This window comes from Quercus suber, unplaced genomic scaffold, assembly GCF_002906115.3.
Source record: "Quercus suber isolate HL8 unplaced genomic scaffold, Cork oak 2.0 scaffold_13, whole genome shotgun sequence".
Taxonomy (NCBI): Eukaryota; Viridiplantae; Streptophyta; class Magnoliopsida; order Fagales; family Fagaceae; genus Quercus; species Quercus suber.
In genome coordinates, this window is record NW_027069478.1 from 132,913 (window position 1) to 159,532 (window position 26,620).

The following is a 26,620-nucleotide window of genomic DNA, read 5'->3' on the forward strand; positions in this document are numbered from 1 at the left end:
TTTGTGTTTTATTTTTTTGTCATCTTTCTATTCTAACAGTTACCGTAAAATAGTCGAAAAACTGTCACTCTCTCTCTCACTCTCTCTCAATCCCACACAGCTTTTCAACTAACTCTAATAACCAGTAGTAGATTCCCCTACCCGTTCATTTCCCAACCACATATTCACACTCTCCTCTCTCTCTCTCTCTCTCTCTCTCTTTGATTTTATAAAACATACAGAAAATGTGAACACAAAAAACAACTAACCACCACCAGAAAAGAGAAAAGCGCACACACAATAATGTCCCTCTTAGCACACAAGACTCCTCCTTCATTCCTCCACACTCTCCACCGCCGTTTCCGCAATTCCCGTAAATACCACCACCGCCGCACCAGCATCTACTCTTACCGATTTCCCCCCGCTCTTACCGTCTCCTCCTCCCTCTTCGCCTCCGCCAATGCCATCGTCGCCGCCTCCGGTTCCTCCGGCTCCGCCGTCCACGGCGCCGTCACTTCCGCCATCACTCAAGTCGCCGTCACCGCCGTGGCTATCGCTTCTGGCGCTTGTCTCTCCACCAAGGTCGATTTCTTGTGGCCCAAGCTTGAGGAGGAACAGCCAGGTCTGCTCTCTTTAAAACACTTTTTTGTTTGTTTGTTTGTTTGTTTTTTTTTTGGATGTTTGAGTTCTCTAATAGATTGTAATCGATTGCCAAAGTTGCTTTTCGAAACCAAATACTACTATTTTTTTAGTTAGTGTGAAACTTTATGATGCGAATTCGGTGCTAAATGTAGCTTCTAGAAGCACTTTTTTTGCTTTTGTTTTTGGATTTGGATGTTTCAAATAGTTGCTTTCCGAAACCAAATACTGCTATTTTTTTTTTAATTGTATAGGTGAATATATAAGTTGACTTTGAATTTCTCAGAGTAGAAAAGAATAATATAGAGTATTTTCTGATTAAGGCGTTACACAAATCTGTTAGAAATGACTAATGTAACTGTTTTCGGAAGCAGAATCGGTGGATGGTAAAGTTACTTTCTGTTTAACTAAGGCTCATATCAATTGCCTCCTTTTTTTTTTTTTTTTTTCCAATTTATATGTAGTGCATTATTTGACAGATGCTAATGAAGCTTTTGACTGGGATCAATTTACTGTGGAGGAGCAATCAATATGGTTCACTTGTTGTAAGATAAAATGCTTTTTGAAAACAAAATTTTGTTTCGAACTTTCGATGAATGGTTTCATGTAGTTATGTTTTGTTAAAAAAATTAACATTTGAGTCGAAGTTTGATACTAGGTTGCTTTCAGTAAGACAATTTTGAATTAATGGTCAATAGCATTTGTGGGTATTTGATTGCTAAGAAAATGTTGGTGCAGAATAATGAAATGAAAAGTTTGTTTTTCTGAGTGATTCTTGTACAACTATATACGGAGCTGGTTGAGTTAAACTTTGCATACGAAAGAAGAACAATAGAACAGGAAAGGACTCTACTATATGTTTTTCACTTCCTGCATTTTCTTAGAAACTGAGTTTTGGTTATGCTTTTGTAACGTGTTTTAGAACAAACTTGTGTCTGAGCAAAGCTTAGTGCTCCATTTGGTTGCTGAGGGAACTTATAATGAAATGAAAACAAAAGAAGATTCCTAATTATGTGATTTATGTTGCTTCCTTTCCTGAAAACAAGAATAAATTTCAACTAAGGATGATTCCTAATTCTTTTTTTCCTTAAAAAAAAAAATTTTTTAATAGATCAAAAAATTGTAAAAAAAGAGGAAATAGGATTACTGGCTAAAGCAGCCATCGTATTAGACGATGAAAAAGAGCAAGACAGATAGATAGAATGACAGAGATAGAGAGAGATTAATGCATCCAAGGAGAGGTTAACACGGCTGAAGGTTTGATTATTCTTCTCTCCAAATGATTTACATAATGCATAATGGAACCACATGCCAAACAGAGCTATTTTTGTCGCATTCAAATACCCCTTCCCAATAAAAATAGCACATTGACATCCCCCTTAGCCCTCATCCAGTGAACCTCAAATAAAATACCTACTAATGACTACAACTGTTTTGCAACCAAACCGTGTAACAAATGATCTGCTCACTCTTCACTAGATTTATAGATGAAACACCAATTAACAATAGTGTTCTCCCCGAATGAGAAGACTGGTTTAGACCCCAAATTAATTATGTAGTGGACTTATCAATTTATTGCTGATTAATCAATTATGTGATCTCAGTTAGCGCAATTTAAATCACAACCACAACGAATATGAAATCTGTAAATAAAGTGATAAAGCAACAAGAACATGCAAATTTGGTAATTGTAAAGTTGTGATTTATAACTATATTTTATGTTGGCTTTATTCCATGACAAAAAGTATTGTAATTGCAATAAATTATTTCCTTGTATTTTGTGGAATTTTATTGTTTTGAGTTTAGTATTAAGTTGGTGAAGAATTAAGCATGCAATGAAGATTAGTGCAATTTCGCGACTGGCTTGCAAGAAACTCGCGAGTAAAGGAACCCGCGAAAAGGCTACGCGAGAAGCACATGTTGGAAGTTGAAGAGTCAAGTGTCAGACTGTATTTCGTGAGTACTTTGCGAGAAAGGCCGTCTCGCGAGGTACCCGTGAAATTCTTTGCCTAGAGAATTTTAAGTGGGACTTTCTTACTCTTCACCCATACTATACATACTTTCATTACTATTCAGAGAGAAAAACTCTAGAGAGGTTTCCACAACACACCCACCTTTTAGAGAGAGAGCTACTCATCCTTGATTGAAAAATCCTTGTAGTCTCTTCTCCTTTCCTCTCCCATTGTTATATCTTGAGAGGAGATTTGTTTCCAAACACAAACTCATACCTATTCAGAGTATAGAGAGTGTTTTGGAGTTTGAGAAGCTTTGGGGATTTGTCAAAAGAAGCCGGTGAGGCTTGGCAGATGCAATCGGGCGGTATTGCGGGATTTGGAAAGCTAGTGAAGATAAAATTCTGAGAAGTCTGTTGGTAGCTGGAGTTTGGAGGGTTCAAGTACATTGGGTAGACTAGGTTTGGAGGGTCTTTTGTTATTCGTGTACTCCAACTTATTTACTAGTGGATCGATTTTGACTTGGAGGGTCGCAGAGAAGTTTTTTGCTGAGTTCTTTGATTTCCTCTTCGATAACACATCTTGTGTTTGCATCTCTCTTCCCTTACTCTTTAAGCTTTATATTTATAATTGCTTGCTTATGGCTTAGAGAATAGTTCTAGTGATTGCGCTTCATTTACTTTTGTTCCGCACTTAGATAAGTTAGAGTAAAAACAATTAAGCCGTAATTTTAAAATTGGGGGTCTAAACAAGCTTTAGTTTTTTCACACTAAATTGTACTTTCAGTAATGAATTGGAAAATCAATGGAGAACAACATCTCCAAAGAAAAAACTACTGCAGGAGTGACACATTGCAAATAAGGCAATGCATTATAAAAAGAGTTTACAATCTAGAACAAAAACCCTTATTACCTAGACTTTACAATCGCAATAGATGAATGTCTGAACTTCTTATTCATGAATTCCTTCAGGAACAACCCATCCGTGTTAATGACCATAACCTCTGACTCGAAGGCACCTCCTCGAAGAGTTGATAATGTAGTGAACTTCACTGGGTTGTGGTTTCAAGCTCTATGATCACACGTATACACACACTCAATAAGAATATGGTTTCTGTACTCATGGGTTCACCAGGATGGAGGCATCTGATTTCCCTGTGTGTAGTACACTAGCGACACAAAGTCGAGTAACAAGCCTTTATATTGGTGTAGCAAGTAAGGTTTAGAAAAACAAGTCATGGACTTTAGAATTAACACATGTCATTGTTTTCATGATTTTCAATCAATTGAGTATCGATTGAATTCTTTCTTTGAGAAACTTTTTTTGTTTGTTTGTTTTGGATTTGGATGTTTTAGTTCTCAAATAGATTGGAAGAAATTACAAAAGTTGCTTTCCGAAACCATATACTCTCTTTATTTTTTATTTTTTTAATACTGAAAGGTAATACAAGTAGACTTTGAATTTCTCAGATGTTGTAGTTCTCATGGCTGAAATATGAATATTTTTTTTATTAAGGTGTAAGACAAAAGTGTTAAAAATGACCATTTTCGTTTAAGTGAAACTGTTTTTGGAAGTGGAATTGGTTGTTAAAAGCTACTTGATGGTAAACTAAGCTTATATAAATTACATCTTGTTTTCAATTTAGGTGTTAGCTGTAGTACATTTTTTCTATTGATGATGCAGCCAATAGCTTGAAACTTTTCTTTTTGACTGGGATGAATTTAATATGGAGGAGCAATCTGATGTAGAGCAAATTGGGGAATTTGTCTACATGTGGGTGTGGTTGTGCTGTTGTGGTGGGTTTAGGTATAAGATTTGTGGATTTTGGATTTAGAACAAGAGAAGGGCTAAGGTTCAAAACAGAAAATATTTTAATTATGGTTGAAAAGAAAAAAAAAAGACAGAAATATATATATATATATATATATCTATACACACACACACATATGAAAAAGGGCTAAGGTTCAAAACAGAAAATATTTTAATTATGGTTGAAAAGAAAAAAAAAAGACAGAAATATATATATATATATATATATCTATACACACACACACATATGAAAATGTGAACAGCATCGTGAATAATACTTGTGAACAGTACCTTTTAAAATATTTTTTCTTAAAAAAAATGCTTATTATCCTTTAATAATAATTATAGAAAAGAAAACCAACTCATGTCTCTTACAGGTGTTGCTCTTGAAAATGTTGACTTATGAATTTTTTACTTGTGGATTCATTTTCTTCTCTATTTTTATATTAAATTAAATATTCATCGTATCATTGTGCTGCAGGTTCTTTTATACTGGAGGGAGTAGATGTAACTGGGTGTCCTATATTTTGTGATGCAAAGGTTTACCATCTTTACTTGAATCATGAATTCCATATAGTCATTTGCTGCCACTAAAACACTCAATCTGTGAAGGCAGGTGCAAAAGGCTATTGCATTTGCGAAAAAAGCTCACCATGGACAATTACGGAAGACAGGAGATCCTTATTTAACTCATTGTATTCATACCGGAAGAATCTTGGCAATGTTGGTTCCATCAAGTGGCAAACGAGTATGCAAAACTCCTTCTACTTATTATGATTTAAGTTTTTTGCATTTATATTTTTTATTCATTTAGTCTTGCAATAATCATCACTTCTTACTCTCTTTTTCAGAAATGTAAGAAGACATCCTTTCTATGTTTGCAAAATGTACTGTAATAAATTTTAATGATGAAGAACGTTGCAAAATTTTCTATATTGTTGAAAAGACATGTATTAACTTATCACTCTTGACTGATTTTAGAACAAGTAAGTTGCATCAAAAGATGCCAAGGAGGTGCAACTCAAGTATGCAAGAAGTATACAATACAGAACAACCTCAAGCAAAAAGTAGAAGAAGAAGGCACAATAGGAAAAGAAAATTAAACTGAGGAAACACTAAATGTGGATGTGGCAAATCTCACTCTTCACCATTGTGATCCATGCATGACTTACCATTCTGAATTTTTGCTTTTTTTTGTTGTGTAGAGACATGCAGTTTTTTAAGTTTTCTAGTTTATTCATGTCGATAAAGGACAACATGAACTTCATGGCCATTCTTTGTTTTTCCCCCCTGGCTCCTGATTTAATTTGAAAAGGATTAGTACTAGTTTTGGGTGATAGACCCTCCAGCACCAAGTGGTTTATCTAAACACGTGTCTCATTTATTGCTTAGGTACACAAGGCATACATATAAAGATTATAAACAGTGACAGATGGAAACATTCGTTGCCTACTTTTTTGAATTGACAGTATATGGTTCTTATTTCTTAACATGCCCTATCAATAATGGACCTCTAGTACAATTTGCAGTAACATAATTGATGCAGGGAGCATGCAAACAATTTTATTTTAATTCAGTTTTATTTAATTTTAGATATCAATTTGATTTTACTATTGGTTCATTGAAATTTATTTTAGATATTATTAGCTAAATAGGCTATTAGTATTTTATTTAATTTTCCTAGAGTAAAGGTTATTTTCGTATCTAAGCAACACTAGGTATTGATCCCTAGGTTTATCATTTTTCAGTTTGTTTTTTCTGCAAAATCTTTTTGATAGTATTTTGTGCTTCATTAATAATACTTCTCAATTTCAAGTTCACTGGTGCTTGAAAATGATTTTCTGAGATTCACAGTACTCAATATATCTTATTTTTCTTCCTTTTCCTTTTTATTTGATCCTTTCTCTTTGATTGTTTATCCTTTATTATGCCTGTGTTGATAATTTTGTTATGAAACCTTTGGGGCAAAATATGCATGGGTAATTACTTAATCTCCCCCCCCCCCCCCCCCTGCGTTGGTGATTATGAAATTAATGACCAATTTTAATATAAAACAATATGACTAAACATTACCGGAAATATTTACGGTCTGTTTACGATACTGCTGCATGTGTTAATCGTAGTTTATGAAAACCTTTCACTGTTCAAAAGCACATGGCATCCCATTGATTCCTTCATTAAGATTATAAAATCTGCTGCAGGCTGTTGATACAGTTGTGGCTGGGATTCTTCATGATGTGATTGATGATACATGTGAAAGTTTGCACAGTATAGAAGGAGAATTTGGTGATGATGTAGCTAAGTTGGTAGCTGGTGTTTCTAGGTTAAGTCATATAAATCAGGTATTATAAACAAATTGTTACAATAATACCCATTATTTTTTGGTTTCAACTTTCAAGGGCAAAGGTTCATGTGGCAGATTAGGCCTTTTCACCTGTTGATTTAGGAAGTTTCAGAAGTTTTATGACATTTTTTGAAATGGTTTTCATTTATGAAATTGGAAACAATGGAAACTTGTCTAATCATGTCATTTTCAGGTTTTTTTCCTTTTGAGCAACTGAGACAAAAGTGTGAGAAATAACTTTTGTCACTTTTAGAAAACGGTTTGTTAATTAGAAATTTTATTATAACATAATCTAGAATTCTCTCTGTGCAGGGGTTTTTTCACTTCAATTTTATGTAGTTGAATTTCAATTATGCATTTTTTTTTTTCAATTTCTCGTATAATATTGGTTCTACCTTAGTACAAGTAAATAAATGACACCTGCATGATGGCAGAATGTGAATAAAAAACAATACTGTTTGTGTTTGAAGCAGGAAATTGGTTGACATATATGTACTGATTTGCTGTGCTCATATTTTTGTCCTACTGCATTGAGGTCATGTTCCAAAGTCTTTATTATTGTTTATTAGGAGGCATTGCATTTAAATCTATGAGTTCTGATGGTTTCCTCATGTACTGTTTATCACAAACTTGCAATGCCCTGATTTTGGCTTTTGCAAAATTCTAATATTTTTGTTTTTCTCATCTCCTTTCCTGCAGTGTTCTTCATGTTGACATATTTATACATATTTTTGCAGCTTTTACGGAGAAACCGCAGGATAAATGTTAATCCAGACACCCTTGGTCCTGAAGAGGTATAAAACTTAATTTGCTAAATTGTAAAAGCAATAAGCCATTCTATGGAAGTTAGTTTTGAAATTTTATCAACATACTTGAATCACAAGTGACCTTAGGTCTAATATATGAGATCAATCACATTGATCCGAATATAGATTGAAAATTATCTCATATTCTGATTTAGTACTGATTCTTATATATTCCTGTTGCTTGTAGAAGCTTGTGTTGAGACCCATGGGCATGCATTGGTGTACCTTAGCTACTGCATGAAAAGATTTGGATGCTTTTTATTTATATTAGATGCTACTAACCATAGCATTGTAATTTAACCTAATGAGTTCTTGTTCTGAGAGAAGCACCCTATTTTACCTGCTGCAGTTTTCTGATTCTCATGTTTTAACTTTTCGTTTAATAGGCTAATAATTTACGAGTTATGCTATTGGGCATGGTTGATGATCCACGTGTAGTGCTCATCAAGCTTGCAGATCGTCTTCACAACATGAGAACCATGTATTGACTCTCTACTTCTGTTAATATTATCAGTTTATGCCTTTTAACAGTGACTATGTTGTGTTAATTTTTCTTTTGAATTGATTCCTCAATAGCTAACACCACCTTTTCCCTTGTTTTTTTTTTTTTTTTTTACCACAAAATCTTTTTGCTTTCTTTATAACGATTTGTCATGAAAGCTTTCCCTGGGCCTTTTCTTACTGGTCTGTATAAATTATGAATATATGGAAACCGTGGATCCTGTGAAGCTTAAAATAATGGACCTGACCTTAATCTATGCTTTAAAATTTCACCATACGAGCAAACTTCTAGATGGTGATTTATTTTACAGTTACGTCCTGCCACTGCCAAAGGCTCAAGCTGTCGCTAAAGAGACCTTAGTTATATGGTGCTCACTTGCTTCCAGATTGGGTCTGTGGGCATTGAAAGCTGAAATGGAAGATCTGTGCTTTGCTGTTCTTCAGGTTTAATCATAATCTTTCTGTCTGTCATGTATCATAATGATATCCATGGTGCTCAACTGTTCATGCCCTTATTATTTGGTATGTAGTTTTGATTCTTTAGTTATATGTCTCAATGTCCTGCACTCATATGTGCAGCCTCAAGTTTTTCGTAAAATGCGAGCTGATCTAGCTTCCATGTGGAGCACTAGCAGCAGAGCAGGAAACCCAAGACGAATATCTGCAAGAGCCAGCTTGCTACCATTGGATGAAAAAAACATAGCTTCTGAGGACAAAGGGTCCATGGCAATTGATGAGGACATCACAAGCATGAAGGTAAGAGATTTAAACTAAAAATTATGTTTCTTTTATTTGTTTACCATATCCCTAGAAATAGTATATTGGATAATCGCCTTATGCAGTGTCCCTTCTTATGCCTCTTTCTTACATTTTTCTTGACCTTTTTGAATTTTTGATTGTAACTTCTACTTTAAACTTTTGAATACTCCCCTGTAATATATGGTCTAGATATTATTTAAAATTGTAATTTTAACCCTTGTGATGGTATATATGTAAGTTGCTTATTATTTAAGGAGGCATCTGGAATGACCATTTATTTTGACTTTCAGAATAGACATGAACCAGGGCAAGGTGTGCTAGCTTTGAAAGAATCAGAAGTTGGAATTTAGTCCCTTTGTTCTTAGTCATTTAAGTTGATTATTCTTTACTTACAGGATCTTTTGGAAGCTGTGGTTCCTTTTGATATCTTGCTAGATCGGAGAAAAAGGACTAAATTTCTTAATAGTCTCAGAAGTACTCTGGAGACACATTCAAAACCCAAGGTTTTGCGCGATGCTGGAATCGCTTTAGCATCTCTAGTGGTTTGTGAGGAAGCACTTGAGCGGGAGTTAATTATATCAACTTCGTATGTTCTGCTTCTCACACTATTATTTGCTGCTTGTGCTTCCTGAATATGATCTAAAAGATGTTATTATAATTATTAGTTTATTTATGCATATATCTGATTTGGTGTATGTGCCATGTGGGAATCACCATTGTTACTTTGTCCACAGCTAAAGGGTTTTTATTTTTATTTTTAATTTTTTTCCCCCTTGTAGTTATGTTCCAGGTATGGAGGTAACCTTATCTAGCCGACTAAAAAGCTTGTATGGTATTTACAGCAAGGTATGTATGAGTCTACTTTTTAACAATTCTGTTAGGCAAGTGAGCTTTAACTTAGTAGACTGTTATGAAATGAGATATGATATATTATTGGAAGAGTTAATTATGTTCATAATATTTTACTTAAATGCTTTGCTTCAATGTAGTTCAAAACCTAGAACATAGTTGGGTTTTCTTCTGTAATCCACCATGGTGCTAGGAATCTCAAAGTTGTTTTAAGATGCCTGTGCTCAGTGTGCTGTAGAGTTTTTTAAATGGAAAGGAATTTTCTTAGAGGAGGAAGGTATAAGTTGCTACTCTTTCATACAGTTGAGTATGTACTTGGGAGTCTATTTTGAGATACAGAATGAGAAATAATGTGAACCTTGCCATTAAATGCCTTTATCATATATTTGACTTTAGAAAAGAATTCTGAAGTAACAACACTCTTTCATGCACAATAAACCACCTCTTCAGCCCAATTCTGGAAAAATATTTAAAAATTGGCGTCAAAGTATCAGATGCTGCATCAAACTAATAAAATTGAAAAATACTGAAAAATATTGAAAAAACTTACCATGAAAGTGCTCAAATGGAGTGAAATTTCTTTTGGCTGAGAATTTTGCTTGGGTATAGGGTTCAAACTTGTGACCAACTAGTCTGATACCATGATAAACTACTCATTGTCTTTGTTTAATTACCAATTGTCCCAAATGCTTAAGTTTTTGAGATATGGTAAATTTAATCTTTTAACCACATATTTCTAACGCTCTCTCTCACATATGGACTAAAATTCCCTTTTTAATAAGTGAGGCCTAACACATGTGATTTCAAATGGGAGGACCAATGTCGATTGTCCCAAATACTTAAACTTTTGGGATATGGTAAATTTAATCATTTAATCTCATACTTCTAACATTCCCCCTCACGTGTGAGCTCAAATTCCCATTTTAATAGGTGAGGCCTAACATGTGGTATTTTAAATGGGAGGTAGAGTAGAGGAGATAAAGAACGAACTTAGGACTTTTTGCTCTGATTTCATGTTAAATTACCGATTACCCCAAAAGCTTAGGTTATTGACAGATGGTAAATTTAATCATTTAACCACGTATTTCTAACAGTCCTAAAAACTTAAGCTGTTAGGAAATAGTTAATTTAATCTTTTAATCATAATTCTAAAATTCTCATATTACTTTGTCAAAAATTAAGAAAGAAATTCTTTCTTTGAGTGTATTACAGTGCTGAATTTACAGTTGTTGATGTTCATAACTTTTTGGATAGGCTTGAGAACTTTGTATCTAATCCAAAGAAGGTCATCTTTTCTCCCCATGCCCCTCTTTTTTCCCCTTTATCTTTTCCTTATGCTGTGTGTGTTTGGTTGGGGTGAAAATGGAGAGGATGGAAAAGGGTGGGAAGGACAAGGGAGGGGATATTGCGATTTTCCATTGTTTGGTTGGGGTGAAAAGGGGAAAAAGAAAGAAAATAGGGTGGATGGAGTTTTCCACTTGGCCCCCCCCCCCCACCCCCCCCCCCCCCCCCCTTTTTTTTGATAGGTAAAGAAATACTATATTTATAGGAAATAATAAAGTAGAAGCTACTCCCCTGGAACACAGGCAGTGTACTAAGGAAATCGAAGAAATTAAACAAAAGTACACAAATCTAAGAAATCCAAAAGGGAAGGAAAAGAAAGACCACCCATAGCAATCATCCAGTCAAACAAAGAAAGCAAAAAGGACCGTTTCAACTTTCAACTCAAGGGTGGAATGTTCCTCCCCTTGAAAAGTTTGATGATTCTGTGTAAGGATGTGGACTTTCCTTTCTTAGAATATTATGGTATAAGAGTGTTGCAGTTATAGATTGGTGCTATATGGGTAAAAAAAAGTGGGGAATTTGTGAATCATCTTCATCTTCATTGTCCTATTGCTTATGAGTTGTGGTCTATGGTGTGGACTCTATTTGGTCTCCTTTGGGTTTTGCTGCACAGTGTTACTGATTTATTTTCGAGTTGGCAAGGTTCCTTTGGTGGGCATCGGAGCATTGGTTTATGGAGGGCTGTACCTTATTGTGTCCTATGGTGTATTTGGAGAAAATGGAACTCAAGATGTTTTGAAGGGAAGGAACGGTCTATTTCGGAACTTAATCTTTTTCCTTGTTCTAATTTTTTAGAAATGCTTGATCATTGTAATTTAAGTGTTTGATGTACTCTTTGTCATGTACACCCCCGGAGTACCTAGTTTCTTATTTAATACAATTCCGTTATTTATCAATATATATATATATATAATGGTTACAAGATTAAATTCACTATTTTCTAACAACTTAAACTTTTGGGATAAGTGGTAATTTATGATGATATCAAAGCAAGTGGTCTTGAATTCTAAACCTTATCTAATCTACCTCCCACTTAAAATAAGTTGAAAATCCCATGTGGAGCCCTATTTATTAAAGGGAAGTTTGGGTCCACATGTGACTCATGAGCATAGTGTTAGAATATTATTGTTAAATGATTAAATTCACTATTTCCTAATAATTTAAGCTTTTAAAAAAAGTGTTAATTATCACTAGTGGCGGAAAATGTTTTAGGTTCATGCCTTGGATATTTAGGGCCTGTCCCCCCTTTATCTTTAGCACAAATTCTGCTTAGACTTTTGATATTTTCTTTTCCTTTATTAAATTCATTGAAAAATACAGAAAAGTGATGTAAATATATTGGCTGAGCAACAGAAGCTGAATTGACCAAGTAGGCTCATCACAACATGAAGTCTACATTTTGATTTTTTTGCAAGTTTGCAGAAGCATTTTATCTATCATTGGTCTGAAATTTGTTGGAAAATTATTTAGATAGAATTCATTCTTAATGCAAATACAGAAATTTATATTTCTATCTTTACCTGCTTCAGATGAAACGCAAAGATGTCAGCATCAGTAAAGTATATGATGCCCGTGCTTTAAGGGTAGTTGTTGGAGACAAGAACGGAACTCTACAGGGGCCTGCTGTTCAATGTTGCTACAGTCTTCTCAACATTGTACACAAGTAAAACAATTGAAATTTCTGTTCTTCAATTTTCATTTTACATGACATCAATTTGTTTTAAACGTTGGTGATATGATTCTTTGGTCCAGTTGTGTATCTGTGGTCTCTAGTTTGGAATAGTATTTCTCTATATATAGAACTGCATACGGATTTGAGCACTGATAATGGTCCGTGTCTCTGTTTCTTCTCCATGCAGGCTTTGGACCCCCATTGATGGTGAATTTGATGATTACATTGTTAATCCCAAGCCTAGTGGTTATCAGGTATTTTCTCCACTACATGCATGGAAGCACATATGTAGTTTATATCATATCACACACTTGCAATAATTCTGGAAATTTGCTCACAAAATATGGTAAAGCAGTGCGTGGTGAATGTGGATCGATGTTTATGTATAAAATATTTAATACTAAACTGGAAATGGCAGGCTTTAGCATGGAATGCTACTATTTCATTATAATTTCATTTTTCTTAAAAATAATTTGCGAGCTAATTTGTCTAAAGTTTCACATACAAGAAGTACAAGTGATAAAAAGTTAAAATATGGCCAGAAAAAAGCAAGACCTTAGAAGCAGAAAGATGACTTGGCTCTGTTACATTCTAAAATGGGGGATACAGGTAAGGTGCAAAACAGGTCTGATAATAAAACCAAAAAAGAAAACCAATTTGAACTGAACAGTTTTATATGTTTTCCATCCATACATATACAGTTAGGCACTTAGTTTCCTTTTAGAGAGCCGATAAGGTAAGTTCTGGTCTAGGTTTGGGGGTGAGGTTTACTTTATCGAATCCCAACCTACCCCATTATTATATATTTCCTATTTGTTATTAGTTACTTAAAAGCTAGTCATCATGGATTGGCATTGGGTGTGCTCCCCCATCAGATATGAAGGGTTGAGTTTTGGCAAAATAAGCACTTTGAACCAAGCTTTGTTGGGTAATTGGTTATGGAGGTTTGGGGGGATGGTGACCATTTCTGGAGGTGTATTAGTTGCTGCTAAATATGGGGAACTGGGAGCTGGTTAGTCTACCTTGGATGTGTGTAGGCCACATGGATACAGTCCTTAGAAAGGAATTGGAGTACAGGATGGGAGGAAATCAAATTTTGGTATAATGAGTGGTGTGGTGATTGGGCACTAAGAGAGGTATACCCAGACTTATATCCGATTGTGGAGTATAAAGAGGCTGCAGTGTCCTCTCTGTTGTGCTCTAGAGGGCAGGACATGATGTTTTATTGTTTTGTTAGATTCATTTGTAATTTCCATGATTGGAAGTTAGAGGGCGTATAATCATTGATAGATTCTTTATATTATTGGATTTCTTTTCTTGGAAGGGTGGGTTGTATGAGTTGGGGACCTAATAGTAGTATAGCACCTGTATGATCAGTGTTCGATTGTAGAATGAATGATTGAGATATGCTAGTAAAATCCTATTCTCCTGGAGATGTATCTGGAACAGCATGGTACCCAAGAAGGCAGTTTATTTTGTGTGAACTTCTGGTTGGGTAAGACTTCAAACATAGCCTTATAAAATGGAGTGGCAAATCTGTTGATCATCTTTTGCACCATTGCCTGGTTGACTATGAGTTATGGTCCTTTGTTTTCTTTTATTTTTGGGTTGCATTGAGTGTTGTTGTCTAAGATGATAGATGGCTATTCTTGCTTGATAGAGGTGCATGGAAGGCATCATAATAGTACCATGTGGGTTGTGGCTTCTCATTATGTGGTTAATATGGATGGAGTGGAGAGATCTATATTGGAACTTAAGTTTATTTTTCTAGGTTCTTTAATTGAACGATGCACGATGATGGAGGGGTATCTTGTAATTCTGTAGTTCATATCATGGATTTCTTAAACCTTTGATTGTAATTTCTAGGAATCTTCTCTTTTAGAGCTTCCTTTATTCTAATAAAAATTCTTATTTCTTTTGTATAAATATAAACCTATTCAAGTGCTTCAAACATTAGCATTCAAAGATTGCCCCTAAGGCATCTGAGCTTAGCATGATGGAGATCACATAATATCTGAAGATTATTGAAAAGTTTGGTGTGACCTCTGCCAGAAAACCCTTAACCAGGGAAGCCTCTGATGCTGCAGCCATTACATGATTGGAGATTGGACAAACATGCCTCATTGGAGGCCAATGGCAGCCATGAGAAGAAGTGGCAGGAGAAACAACTAACAGTTAGCATAAATGACTCTGGCAGCCTATTTTGAAGATTTTTGTTAGATTTAATATCAGCTAAGTATTTGACTTTTGTGGTGTTAATTTCCTAGACTTAGGTAAAACAGGAGCTTGTTGCTTAGGATGATAGTTTTTCACTATGAATTGGTGAAGAAAGACAGCTGCTCTTAGCTAGCAGCTGCTTTCCATCCAAGTATCCTAGTAGCTAACTTATTCAAAAAAAATAAGGTTATCCTAGTAGCTACTAAATTGTCCTTGTTACATTTCATCGAAATGTGTTACTATTTCTTTAGGAATTAATCTCAACTATATGAGGATGTAACTTCTTGTGTTGATATGAAGTGAAAGTTGAATTGTTGAGTTTTATTTTTGAATCTACCATCCCTTCCTGTTTCTACTCTTCTCTCTCTCCTGCTGATATTCTCAGCAATTCTTTTCTTGTTTCTTGTGGAAATTCTGTGTGCTCACTTCTCATAATTCTTCTTGATCTAATATTCACAAAAATTAGGTTGTTTTCTCTCTACTGATACTCAAATCTTCTATTTCTCTTTCCTAAATTTTATGCACTTCATCCTCACCACCTTCCTAGAAAGGCAGGCCTTCGATGCAGCTAATCCAAGGCTGTCCTGATCCCTACCTGTACAACATTCAACATTCGGCTTTTTATAGCTCTCTTCTCTTTGTAATGCATGTAGCCTATTCATTGTCCTGCATCATCCTTCTTCCCCTTTCTGATGCAGGTGCAGCCAAAAGAATAGAAATTACCTCTTAAATAACCACAGCTAGACTAGTGTTGCCTAACCAAAAAAAGAACTTTTCTTCATTTATTTTTATGTTTTAAAACTTTTAAATAAACATAGAACCCATGAAATACTGCTATAGTAGACTTTAGTGTGAACACTGTCATTTACCTAGTATGTCTTGTAGCCCACTCTTCAGACCATAAAGTTGCGTTTTTGAATGCAGTCTCTACACACTGCAGTGCAGGGTCCTGACAGCTCACCTTTGGAAGTTCAGATAAGAACCCAGGTATAAATCTTCTAGCAATTTTGTATGAGGTCAAATTTACTTGTTTATGTACTAGATTTAACTGATAGAGATATTATCTTTCACATTTTTAGAGGATGCACGAGTACGCTGAACATGGACTTGCTGCACATTGGCTCTATAAGGAAACTGGCAACAAGTTGTCTTCCATTAGCAGCATGGATGAATCTGAAATAGAAGCATCCTCCTATATCTCTAAAGACATGGACAACCAAAATTCCATGGTAGATGACTTGTTTCATAAGTATAGTTCCCTCAAAGTTGGACATCCAGTCCTTAGAGTTGAAGGAAGTCACTTGCTTGCTGCTGTTATTATCAGGTATATAATTACTTTGTGTATAATTTTCTCACTTTGTATCATATATCTTCTACTTCTGCATCAAAATTATGTTTGCAGAGTAGATAATGATGGCAGAGAACTGCTTGTTGCTGTGAGCTTTGGACTACCTGCTTCTGAAGCAGTAGCCGCCAGAAGATCTTCTTTCCAAATAAAGCGATGGGAGGCCTATGCAAGGTTATACAAAAAGGTTGGGTTGCTTTACTTAAATTTCTTGATCATATTATTATAATTAATCTCAAATTTATTCATTGGAAGAAGTTAAAAATTCTTTAAATTTTTAAAGGAATGATGTACTTTTTCTTTTCAATTTCCTGTGATTGTATTCTGAAGAAGATTGTTATCATAAGAATCTGAAATAAGCTCTAAAGGAATCTCTATAGTTTGGTCTAGTGTATGTGAATGCTAATGTTTGGTTGTAGCTTCAAATAGGGGTCCTATTGGCAAATAACCTTATATTGATTGGTATGGTTGGACTTAAGGTGAACATAGAATCAAAATTAATTATCATGTAAAATGTGCTATTTAAAGGCCCTTTTTTATTATTTAATTTGTTCTGTTAGAGTTTTGTTAAATTCAATTGGTTTCATTTTAATTCCATGGCACATTTCTAATGGTTTCTGAACTTCTTCACGGTCGACGGAAGGGTAATATAGTGTTACCGGAGGGAAGGTTGGGTAGTGGCTGGCGTGGTTTTGGCTTAAACCTTAGGAAAATTTTAAAGCCAACTTCTCTGAGTAGTCAAGGATCGCTTCATAGAATACAAAGTGCACCGAGGGCTGGCGCGGCGGTGGCGGTTGGTAAACTCCATAACCACGGTGGTGCAAAGAATACAGGTATGGAGAAAATTTCGGTCTTTCAAAATTCGAAATCCTCAATTCCCAGTAATTCATTCCGTGATCAAGGCAGGAGTTATTCTGGGGAAGATACGGCACAATCCGGGGCTGATATTTTGCCTGATATTAATGCGATTGCCAAAAGAGATTTGCTGACTTTAGACATCTCCTTACGTGTGGAGCGTGGGAATGATGGACAGTGGGCTGTAGTTTCCTCTTTTATTAAAGACGTGGGCTCTAACCAAAACGCTATCCTGAGCTTTATGCATGTTCAGCGGTCAAAGATGCTTGCATCTCTGAGGTTTTGTGGACTCCAGAAGGGGGTACTGTTAGAGTGTGGAATTTAAGGTTTTATAGAGCGTTTGAAGATTGGGAGTTGGCTGCTTCTTATTCTCTATTTCAGCTTATCCATCCTCGTATCCCTCAAGGTGATAGGAGGGATTCTCTTTGTTGGCGGCTAAAAGGGGATGGAAAGTTCGACACCCGGTCTTACTACCATGAGATTTGGGGTGCCTCGAATTCTTTATTTCCTTGGAAGGGTGTTTGAAAACCAAAGATTCCTAAGCGCGTGGCATTCTTTATGTGGACTGCTGCACATGGTCGGATCCGCACTTTGGATAACCTAATGCTTAAAGGTCTCCCTTTGGCTAATTGGTATTGTATGTGTTGCTGTGATGGGGAGTCGGTAGACCACCATCTTCTTCATTGTCCTGTTACTCATTCCCTATGGGCTTTCATGATTCAGGCTTTTGGTGTTCATTGGGTTATGCCGGGTTCGGTGGCGGGTTTGTTATCTAGTTGGCATCAGTGGCCTAGGAAGCATAATTCGGAAATTTGGAACTTGGTTCCAGGGTGCTTAATGTGGACTGTGTGGTTGGAGCGAAATCGTCGATCTTTTGAAGATAAAGAGAAAACGTTGGAGGAGTTAAAGATTTTATGCCAACGCAGTCTAATGGAGTGGTCTCGTTGCTGGGATTTCACTGAGTGTTCTTCTCTCTCTGAGTTTATGCCTTCTCTTAGCTTAGTTTCTTGACTTCTCTTTGCTGTTGTGTTGTGGTGTGTTGTGTAGTGCTGTGCTGTGCTGTGTAGTGTTGTGCTGTGTTGCTATTTTGTTGCTGTTGTGTTGTGTTGTGTTGTGTTGTTGTTCATCATCATGAACTTCTTTGTACTTCTCTTCTATTTTTTCCCCCTTTAATAAAAGTTTTCTGTTTACCTATCAAAAAAAAAAAAAGTGTGACTAAGAGTGTAGTTAATTCCAGTGATATACTTTGCATATATTTTCATTGAATTGTAAATTTTACAGGTTTTATAACAGTATAAATTGCGCCATTAAAAATTAAAATAAAATAAAACAATAAAAATTGTCAGTGACTACTGAGTTAGAGCACGCATAAATGTAATATTATTTTAATTATTTTATACACTTGCGAATTGGATAGACAAAATCTGGATGATTTTATCTTTGGCTCATAGGGTTTGAACAAAAATGTGACTAACAGTGTAGTTCATTCTAGTGATAAACTCGGCATATATTTTCATTGAATTGTAAATTTCATAGGTTTTATCACAACATAACTTGCACCATTGAAAAATACAATATAAATTGTCAGTAACTACTGAGTTTAGAGCATGCATAAATCTAAAACTTATTTTAATTATTTTATACACTTGCAAATTGGGTAGAAAAAATCTTCATGTTCTTATTTTTGGCTCATAGGATTTGAACGTAGTGTTATTGAATTATCATAGTGATAGTCTATGATAGTCAGTGTAGTTAATTCTTAGTACTTAGTATCTTATGAAAGTTTTGTTTTTTCATTTTTTGTATTTATTAATATGCTTTTCAAAAATTCCCTCTATAATGTACAGAATGCATTTTTTAATCATTGCAAAGTAGAATAATTTCTAGAACATGCTTCACTAATTCATTCTTTTTTTGTTTTTTTTCATTCTTTGTAAATTAGTAGAAAAAGGTTGTTTATGATAGAATCAGCGAAAGTGGTTGCATCCTATTATGGCCATTGCATGGTGGTTATTTTTTGAAAACTATTTTTGGAATGAAATTTCTCTTCTCTCTTCTTTTATTTATTTATTTTTTATTTTTTTCATGTTTCATGAATCCAATCTTCAAATCTCTGTTTTTGTGAAGCATACTTAAAGCCAGTACCTTACATATTTTTCTAATGTTGTTAAGGAAGAATTTTCCTAAAAATATGGTTTTAAAAGTAAGATCTTTAGAATTTGTAAATTATACAAATAAAATATTAATGGCTTGACATCTTCAAATTGTAAATTATACAATTTGAAGTGATTTTGTATGTCAAGTATGGCATAATTTTCTATAGTAGGTTGTTTATTAGTATTGGTCTTTTCTGATTTTGTATTGTCTCTGATGTTTTAAACCTTGTTTCATGTTATCTATTAATATAATTGGAACATATCTCTTTAGTGTCCACTTTTCTATACCTCCAAAAATAACCCTATTACCTATTTGAAAGTGATTTAACTATAAGAAAAATTAGGACATAACGGTAAATTGAAAATTTTAAAATTGTCAATCAAATTCTACTCCCAATAAAAATCCCACACTCACCCACACAAAAAAGTCAAACTCTCAAAATAAAATATTGAATAAAAAAAGGTTTTAAAAACGTAAAGTACAAAGTTCAAATTCCTTAAATTAAGACACATTTTATACTTAAACTTTAGCTACTTGTGGTTAAACTTAAAAATATATTTTTATTTGAGAAAGAAGAGCCATATGCATGTGAAGAAGCTAGTGCTAGTAATGACACTTTGATAGCTATGGCTGTGGTTGCCCAAAAGGTTCATTGTAATTTTTAATCAAAGTTATGGTTAGGAAATCCTGCAGTTTCTACCTACATTTTTTTTTTCCTGTTTAGTGTTAGTATTAATTATTTTTTACTGTACTATTAAGTGGAATTCTTGTGCATAGTTAGCTTTGTAGTTTACACTTATAAAAACTATTTAAAAAAAAAAAAAAACCTTTGTGGTGTACAATGACTAATTTTAGGAATGTGAGGGCGACAATATTATATATATATATATATATATATGATAACTTTAGGACCTCTAAAGTTATGAAACCTTTCCAACCAAGGTAGGGTTTGTATGTGACACAAGTTATAGTTGATGACCAGGAATATATGTGAGAGAGAGAGAGAGAGAGGTCATAAATATGGATGAATTAGCTTATAGCAGGAATAAGCTATAATTGATGATGATTCTATCCTTGTTTAATATTGATCGAGTCCAAGTAGATTTTTTATTATAAGTTTATTGGATCCATAATGATCAACGTCCTTTTCTTTCTGATTATTCCATGTAAGAATCAGAAGCATTATTATGTATGAAGATAATGATGATGCTCATGGTAAGTTTTGGATTAATTTCAGCCAAATTATTTTGTAGAGAAAATTTCTGAAATTTTCATTATGACATGACATTATTTTAAATAATTTCTCTGCTGCATGCAATGAGCTTGATTCTCATAGTTTGTTTTTGGTGATGGAACAAAAGGAAACTCTAGGCCTCCCACAAATGTCATGATTTACTCTTTTCACTTAAACCATACTTTGTATATTTTCTTCCAAGCCAGGCAAACTTATATCTCAAAAATGTATCAATGACATCACCAACTTGGGCTTAGTTAGGCACCTTAAATACAATTGCCTCTCTCACATAGGATCACCTGTCCCAGGTCACATGGTATCATCACAACCTGACCATTTGGGCACTTGATTTCATGCTTTAATGTAACGATGCTATTGTGCTAAAATGCTAAGTGCTGATGAAGCGATGGAAACATTATATTGATTGATCATTCTTTTAGAGATTTTAACTAACGCTCAAAGTTGTTTGTATTGGTTGGATTTTGACCAAGTAACATTTAATATGGTAATTCAAACGAACTATTTTATTTACTGCCACTGACTCGGCATTCCAGGTGTCCGATGAGTGGTGGTGTGAACCAGGACATGGAGATTGGTGTACTTGTCTAGAGAAGTATACACTCTGTCGAGATGGTATATACCACAAGGTACTTTTACATGCACTTATTAAGAAAAATATAACTGTCTTTCAAATTTCAATATCTTGGTGACTTTCAATCTGAAAGTTTATTCTTTTAATTGTGTAAATTTTATTCTATACACAATGGTTGTGTTTTCCTCTTAAGGAGTGGTGTTGGAAATATGAATGTTGAGTCCATTCAATATAGGAATAGTGTCTGCTATGGGTTTATCTGTGAGTTCTGGATGATCTTATGTGATTAGTGGAGAGGTCTCAAGGTATATAGTGTTATCTATGTGAAATCTCTTAAAACTGTACAGTTGCAATAGAATGCTTTGCCTTGGTAGTGCAAGTTTTCCTCCATTCCATAAATTCCTGAAAGATGATGAGAAAATATTTTCTTTAGAGAAGTATGTGACTTTAACAGTCTTGACATGGTGGGGTCTTACTTATTCAGGGGGGAAGGGAGAGTGGAGCCTCAAGAAGCACTGAAAGAAGCACTGTTGAGAGGAGATCCTGGCCCCTCTTCATTCTCTACAGAGTTTCATGCTTCAAATTTCCATGAAAGTGGCAATATACTGTCAATAACAGTTTCAATACCATTAAAATCTAGTTTTCTGTCTAGTTGTGCCTTTTAAATCCTTCATCTTTGTGATTCTCTCTCTCTCTCTCTCTACCCCCGCTTCCTCCCAACCTCCCCCTTGCTTTGATTGTTTGGAATAGGGAAGCACAATCATTTTAATTAACCTCGAATGGTGTGGTTACAAAACCAAAGAGCCATGCAATTGCATGAGATCCATGCCCATAAGTCTTCTTTTAATTATCATTAACTTCTTACGTTGGAACCTTTGGCTTCTGGGCCTATATATTTGTCTTGTATTTATTTCCTGTGATTTGTTGTACGTGAAAGCTGATATGAGAATTCTCTAAATGATTTTTATATATATATATATATATTTGCACATACATACATATATATATATATATAATAAATTACCAACTATCCCAAAAGCTTAAATTGTAGGGAAATAATGAGTTTAATTAATTAACTATAATTTTAATGCCCCTCTTCACATGTAGGCCTAGAATCCCCCTTAATAAATGGGATCCAACATGAGAGATTTCAACTTTTTCAGTGGGAGGTAGGGTGTAGACATGGTTCAAACTCATGACTACCGACTCTAATACCATAGTAAATTACTAATTGTCTCAAAAATTTAAGTTGTTAGGAAATAGTTTTTAAAGAAAAAAATGCTACTTCATGGGAGACAAACACAATGATGCAATGTGAGGATTTTTGTGTGGGCTTTATGGCTTTGGATTGCATAAGCTTTGTGCCTGTACAATTATTGTGGGTATTTCCAGTATTTTTTAATACATTAGTTGCCTTAAGCCCAAAGTATTAAGGTGTATGTATATATATGTTAATGATATTTATTCCTGTAGCTCATTTTGTACTTATCTGTATATATCTAAAAGCTGAAGCGTAGATTTAACATTGTTGCGCTCCTGTTGAGCTACATCAGTGCCACATCATCAACCTATTTTCAATATTTTCTCTCTTTTTAAATTATTTTTCTCATTATTAACTTGCCACTTTACAATTACACATTCTCCAACATTTACTAACTTTTACATTTTTATCTCCCCACTACTCTATATCTTAACCTTATAATTTCTCCATCCCTTCATCTTCCTTTTATTTTGACCATTCTTCTCCCATTTTTTTTACTATAAAAATTTGTTATTTTCTCTTCCATCAAATCCATATTTTTCTCACACAAAAAGGCGAATACTCTCTCTCTCTCTTTCTATATATATATATATATATATTCTTTCTTTTGGTGGATGTTTAATTCTCTAGATTGATGAATTTTTATGTGTAACTCTACTTTAAGTTGATATGATTTGGTTATATTTCAATTTTTTATCTTTTTAATTTTATTTTCTTTTATGAGTTATTTATCACATGTACTCTCTATCCCTCTTAGAGCAACCACATTAGCTTATGCAAACGTTTCGTCTATTTTGCACAAAAAAACTATTTTTTCTATTTTACACACCAATTTTACAAAACACTCACATTAGTCTATCTATTCTACACATCTATTCAATAAAATATTCATTCTTTTACAATTTTTTATTATTTCCTTACTCACTACCCCTCTCTCTCACAGACCCAACACTACCAAAAAAATACTAAAATATTAAATGCACGAGCTACAGTAACCGTGCATATATGCACAATTACTGTAGCACTTGTGCATTTATGCAAATTTTGCACTCACTGATATGGGTGTTATTTTGCTCAAAATATGTAAAATGGATTACTTTTTGTATTTTGCAAGATTTTGCATAAGCTGATGAGGTTGCTCTTATAGTTTTGGATTGAGTTAATTTTTAGATATTTTAAAAGTGAGATGATTATGTATTTGAATGTCTCTATAAATTATTTGAGAAAAATCAATTGTAAATTTGTAATGAGGTTTGGTTATCATGATAATCTTCTTAGAATGAGAAATTCAAATAATTAATTTTGGAACTTAAAAATTTTTGTTGTTACTCCATAACACACTATACAAAAATCGGAAAAAAATGAATCACTTGAAAAAAGAATAGTATTTCTATCTTTTATCTCAAAATAAATAATGGAATAATATCAATAAAAAAAAAAAAAAAACCTCAAAATAATAGAATGATATATTTGTAGAGATTGAGAGATGAAAAATAATTTGAAAAATAATAACTCTAGTACGTTATAGAATAAATTATACACTATACCATGTTACAAATTAGTTATATATTCTTATGCATCGCGTGAGTCTACGACTAGTTATAATAAAACTATAGCAACTCCATGGACTTGCCCTACTTCTGGGTAAACCATGTAAATCTAGTGTTTTTCCTGTTTCCTAAAATGCTAAACTCATGGAACATTGAAACTCTAAGATGTTTTGGAAATGGTCCATTTTAGTACAATCTGGTATGCTGAACTAACATTAAATTTTTTTTTCCCCCACCAAAATATAGTGCACGCTTTGACATATCCAGCTCTTGCTAATTTTCCACTAAAGTAACATTTTTTTTTTTGTTTCCATCAAAACATAGTATGTAAAACACACCAACTCTTGCTAATTTACATTTCTTTGATGCAATATGTCCCCTCCTCTCTCTCTCTCTCTCTCTCTCTCACACACACACACACACACACATAAGAAGCATTATATCAAATATAAGAACATTAAAGGATGGATGTATAATGTTTGGCTTATAGCTAGTGATTTAGTTCCCATTTTAAATTAGTTTCACTTTACTGGGGTGGATGTATTTGCCACAAACAAACTCAATTAATCATTAGATACATTTTTTTAAAGACCTAAATAGATTCTGTTATACATTTCCAGTAATTTCATGAAATTCCATATTATTCACTGGTTCCAGGACATTCCTGTTTCCTAGTTCACTCTATTGATTTTTTTTACTTGGACATTATAAAAGCTATAGATATGCTTTAGAGTAAAATATTTATGAATTTGAGGTATATGAAAAAAAATTATTGAAGGCATAACAAAAACTTTAAGAGTTATGCCAATTGTTCAAAGGCAAAAGGGTAGAAGTATGCCAAAATATTCAATGGAAACCAGGCATTCTTATTTTATAGGATCAATCTCAGCTTGCTTTTACTTTTATTGGATTCTAGGATTGAAATTGGGATTTTAGTTACTAATCTTCAAGTGACTACTATCATTTTGCTAGTAAATAATCCCCATGATCAAACCTTCATCGGACATGTCAAGATTTATTGAGCTATCTTTGACCATGCAGCAAGACCAATTTGGGCGCCTACTGCCAACCTTCATCCAAGTCATTGACTTGACAGAACAAGAAGAATCTGAATACTGGGATCTTGTATCTGCAGTTTTTGAGGGCAGACAGGTCGATTCTGTAACATCTAGGCCAAGCTTTGAATCAATTACTTCAACTTCCATGGAAGCTAGCATTAACAAGAAGGTTTGTCTACAATCATCTTATTATTCTGAAAGCCAATTGTGTTTATTACTAGTAAGTAGTAAGTGAATCTTTGTTGAAAATTATCTAATGTTATTTGTTTCACGCTTGCTAGTCAAGCTTGATTCACTAAATACTTCAATCTGTTAGAAAATGACCTGGCTGAAGTTGACCATAATATGAGGGGTGTTTTCTTATTTTTGTCGAGTGTCATATATAAAGTTGGGAGGATTATGTATATGTTGGGGATGATCTTATGAAAATGTGGGATCAAAAATACCTGATCCCTTACAACTGCTTTAAATGATTTTGGATTTAATGTTTTTACATATACTCTTCTTCAGAGTTCAGCCAGAGGAACTCCCCCATTAGTTAATTCTATTACTGAACTAATTAGGATAAACTGGCATCTACATTCTTACATTCTGGATGATAGACTTTGACAGATTATGAAGAACAATGCTTTTATTTTTTTGGCAACATTGTTCTGTTTTTGTTTGGTTTAACAGTTTTCTAGTCAAAATATAACCATGGGGCATTTTGAGACTTTGCTGCATCTTCAAAGCCCCCATTGCTTTCTTTCTCTGTTGCTGATGCAACATCAGTGATTGACATTGCACAAGGCATTGCACATGATGAATTTAGACTGTAATGAACTGCAAGATGGGTGTATGGATGATCTTGGCACCCAAGGCAATCTTCACGGTGAATACATGTTAATTGGTTGACTGCATTATTGGCAAATCTTGTGTCCTGACTTGTGACCTATAATTTAGTGGCTTCCGTTTTAGCTACAACTACACCTCTCTATTGATTACAGCATGGGCTTAAATACAATTTGTCTGTATCACTGCACAGTCCATATTGTACTCGTGGGAACATGCATGCAAACACATTTTCGTAGGTAGTTACAAATAGACTCTTCATATCAATTAATGTTCTGTAAACTAATTGAGTTTTGAATTTTAGGTGCGTCTATTGAGGACAATGCTTCGGTGGGAAGAGCAACTGCGCTCTGAAGCAAGTTTAGGACAATCAAAGCATGGTGGAAAACCTTATGTTAATCCTGGCTCGGTTGTCCTTGGGGAAGTGGTGATTGTATGTTGGCCCCATGGTGGGATAATGAGGTTGAGGACTGGTAGCACGGCTGCAGATGCTGCTAGAAGAGTAGGACTTGAGGGAAAGCTAGTTTTGGTCAATGGCCAGTTGGTATTACCCAGTACAGAGCTTAAAGACGGGGACGTGGTTGAAGTTAGAATGTAAATAACATTGTGTAGTATAGATGATAGGGGAAAAAGAAACATTGTCACCAATTTGCAGCATGCATCAGAATATTTGATAGTTTCTGATACAGATAGTTCAACAAGAGAATGGGGGGCATAGAACTCAATATCTTTTTTTTAAAGTGTAAATAGGCCCTCTATAGGGACTTGATTTTTTAGTGTACATATGGAATTTTCTAAAGCAGTAATGGAATGAAAATTCGTGTTCAACGTTAATTCTTGGAATGCTTTGATATCTAGTTTTCTGA

At 34.3% G+C, this 26,620-nt stretch overlaps 1 protein-coding gene across 3 annotated transcripts; it reads left to right on the top strand.

Moving 5' to 3' along the window:
- The first annotated feature begins 51 nt into the window (after positions 1-51).
- Positions 52-26,588, top strand: LOC111985125 (uncharacterized). Of its 3 annotated transcripts, none has more exons than XM_024016778.2 (18): positions 52-601; positions 4,861-4,919; positions 4,996-5,127; positions 6,581-6,721; positions 7,461-7,517; positions 7,916-8,010; positions 8,342-8,474; positions 8,610-8,786; positions 9,185-9,375; positions 9,569-9,635; positions 12,512-12,645; positions 12,842-12,908; positions 15,796-15,858; positions 15,951-16,195; positions 16,274-16,403; positions 21,017-21,109; positions 24,907-25,092; positions 26,059-26,588. In XM_024016778.2, the coding sequence occupies exons 1-18, from the start codon at positions 283-285 to the stop codon at positions 26,350-26,352; spliced, it is 2,583 nt and encodes an 860-aa protein (XP_023872546.1). In that variant the 5' UTR covers positions 52-282; the 3' UTR covers positions 26,353-26,588. The 3 variants fall into 3 exon arrangements, with proteins under 3 accessions (XP_023872546.1, XP_023872551.1, XP_023872553.1); XM_024016785.2 differs by having other exon boundaries at positions 583-601; positions 4,992-5,127; XM_024016783.2 differs by lacking the exon at positions 6,581-6,721.
- The last annotated feature ends 32 nt before the right edge of the window (positions 26,589-26,620 follow it).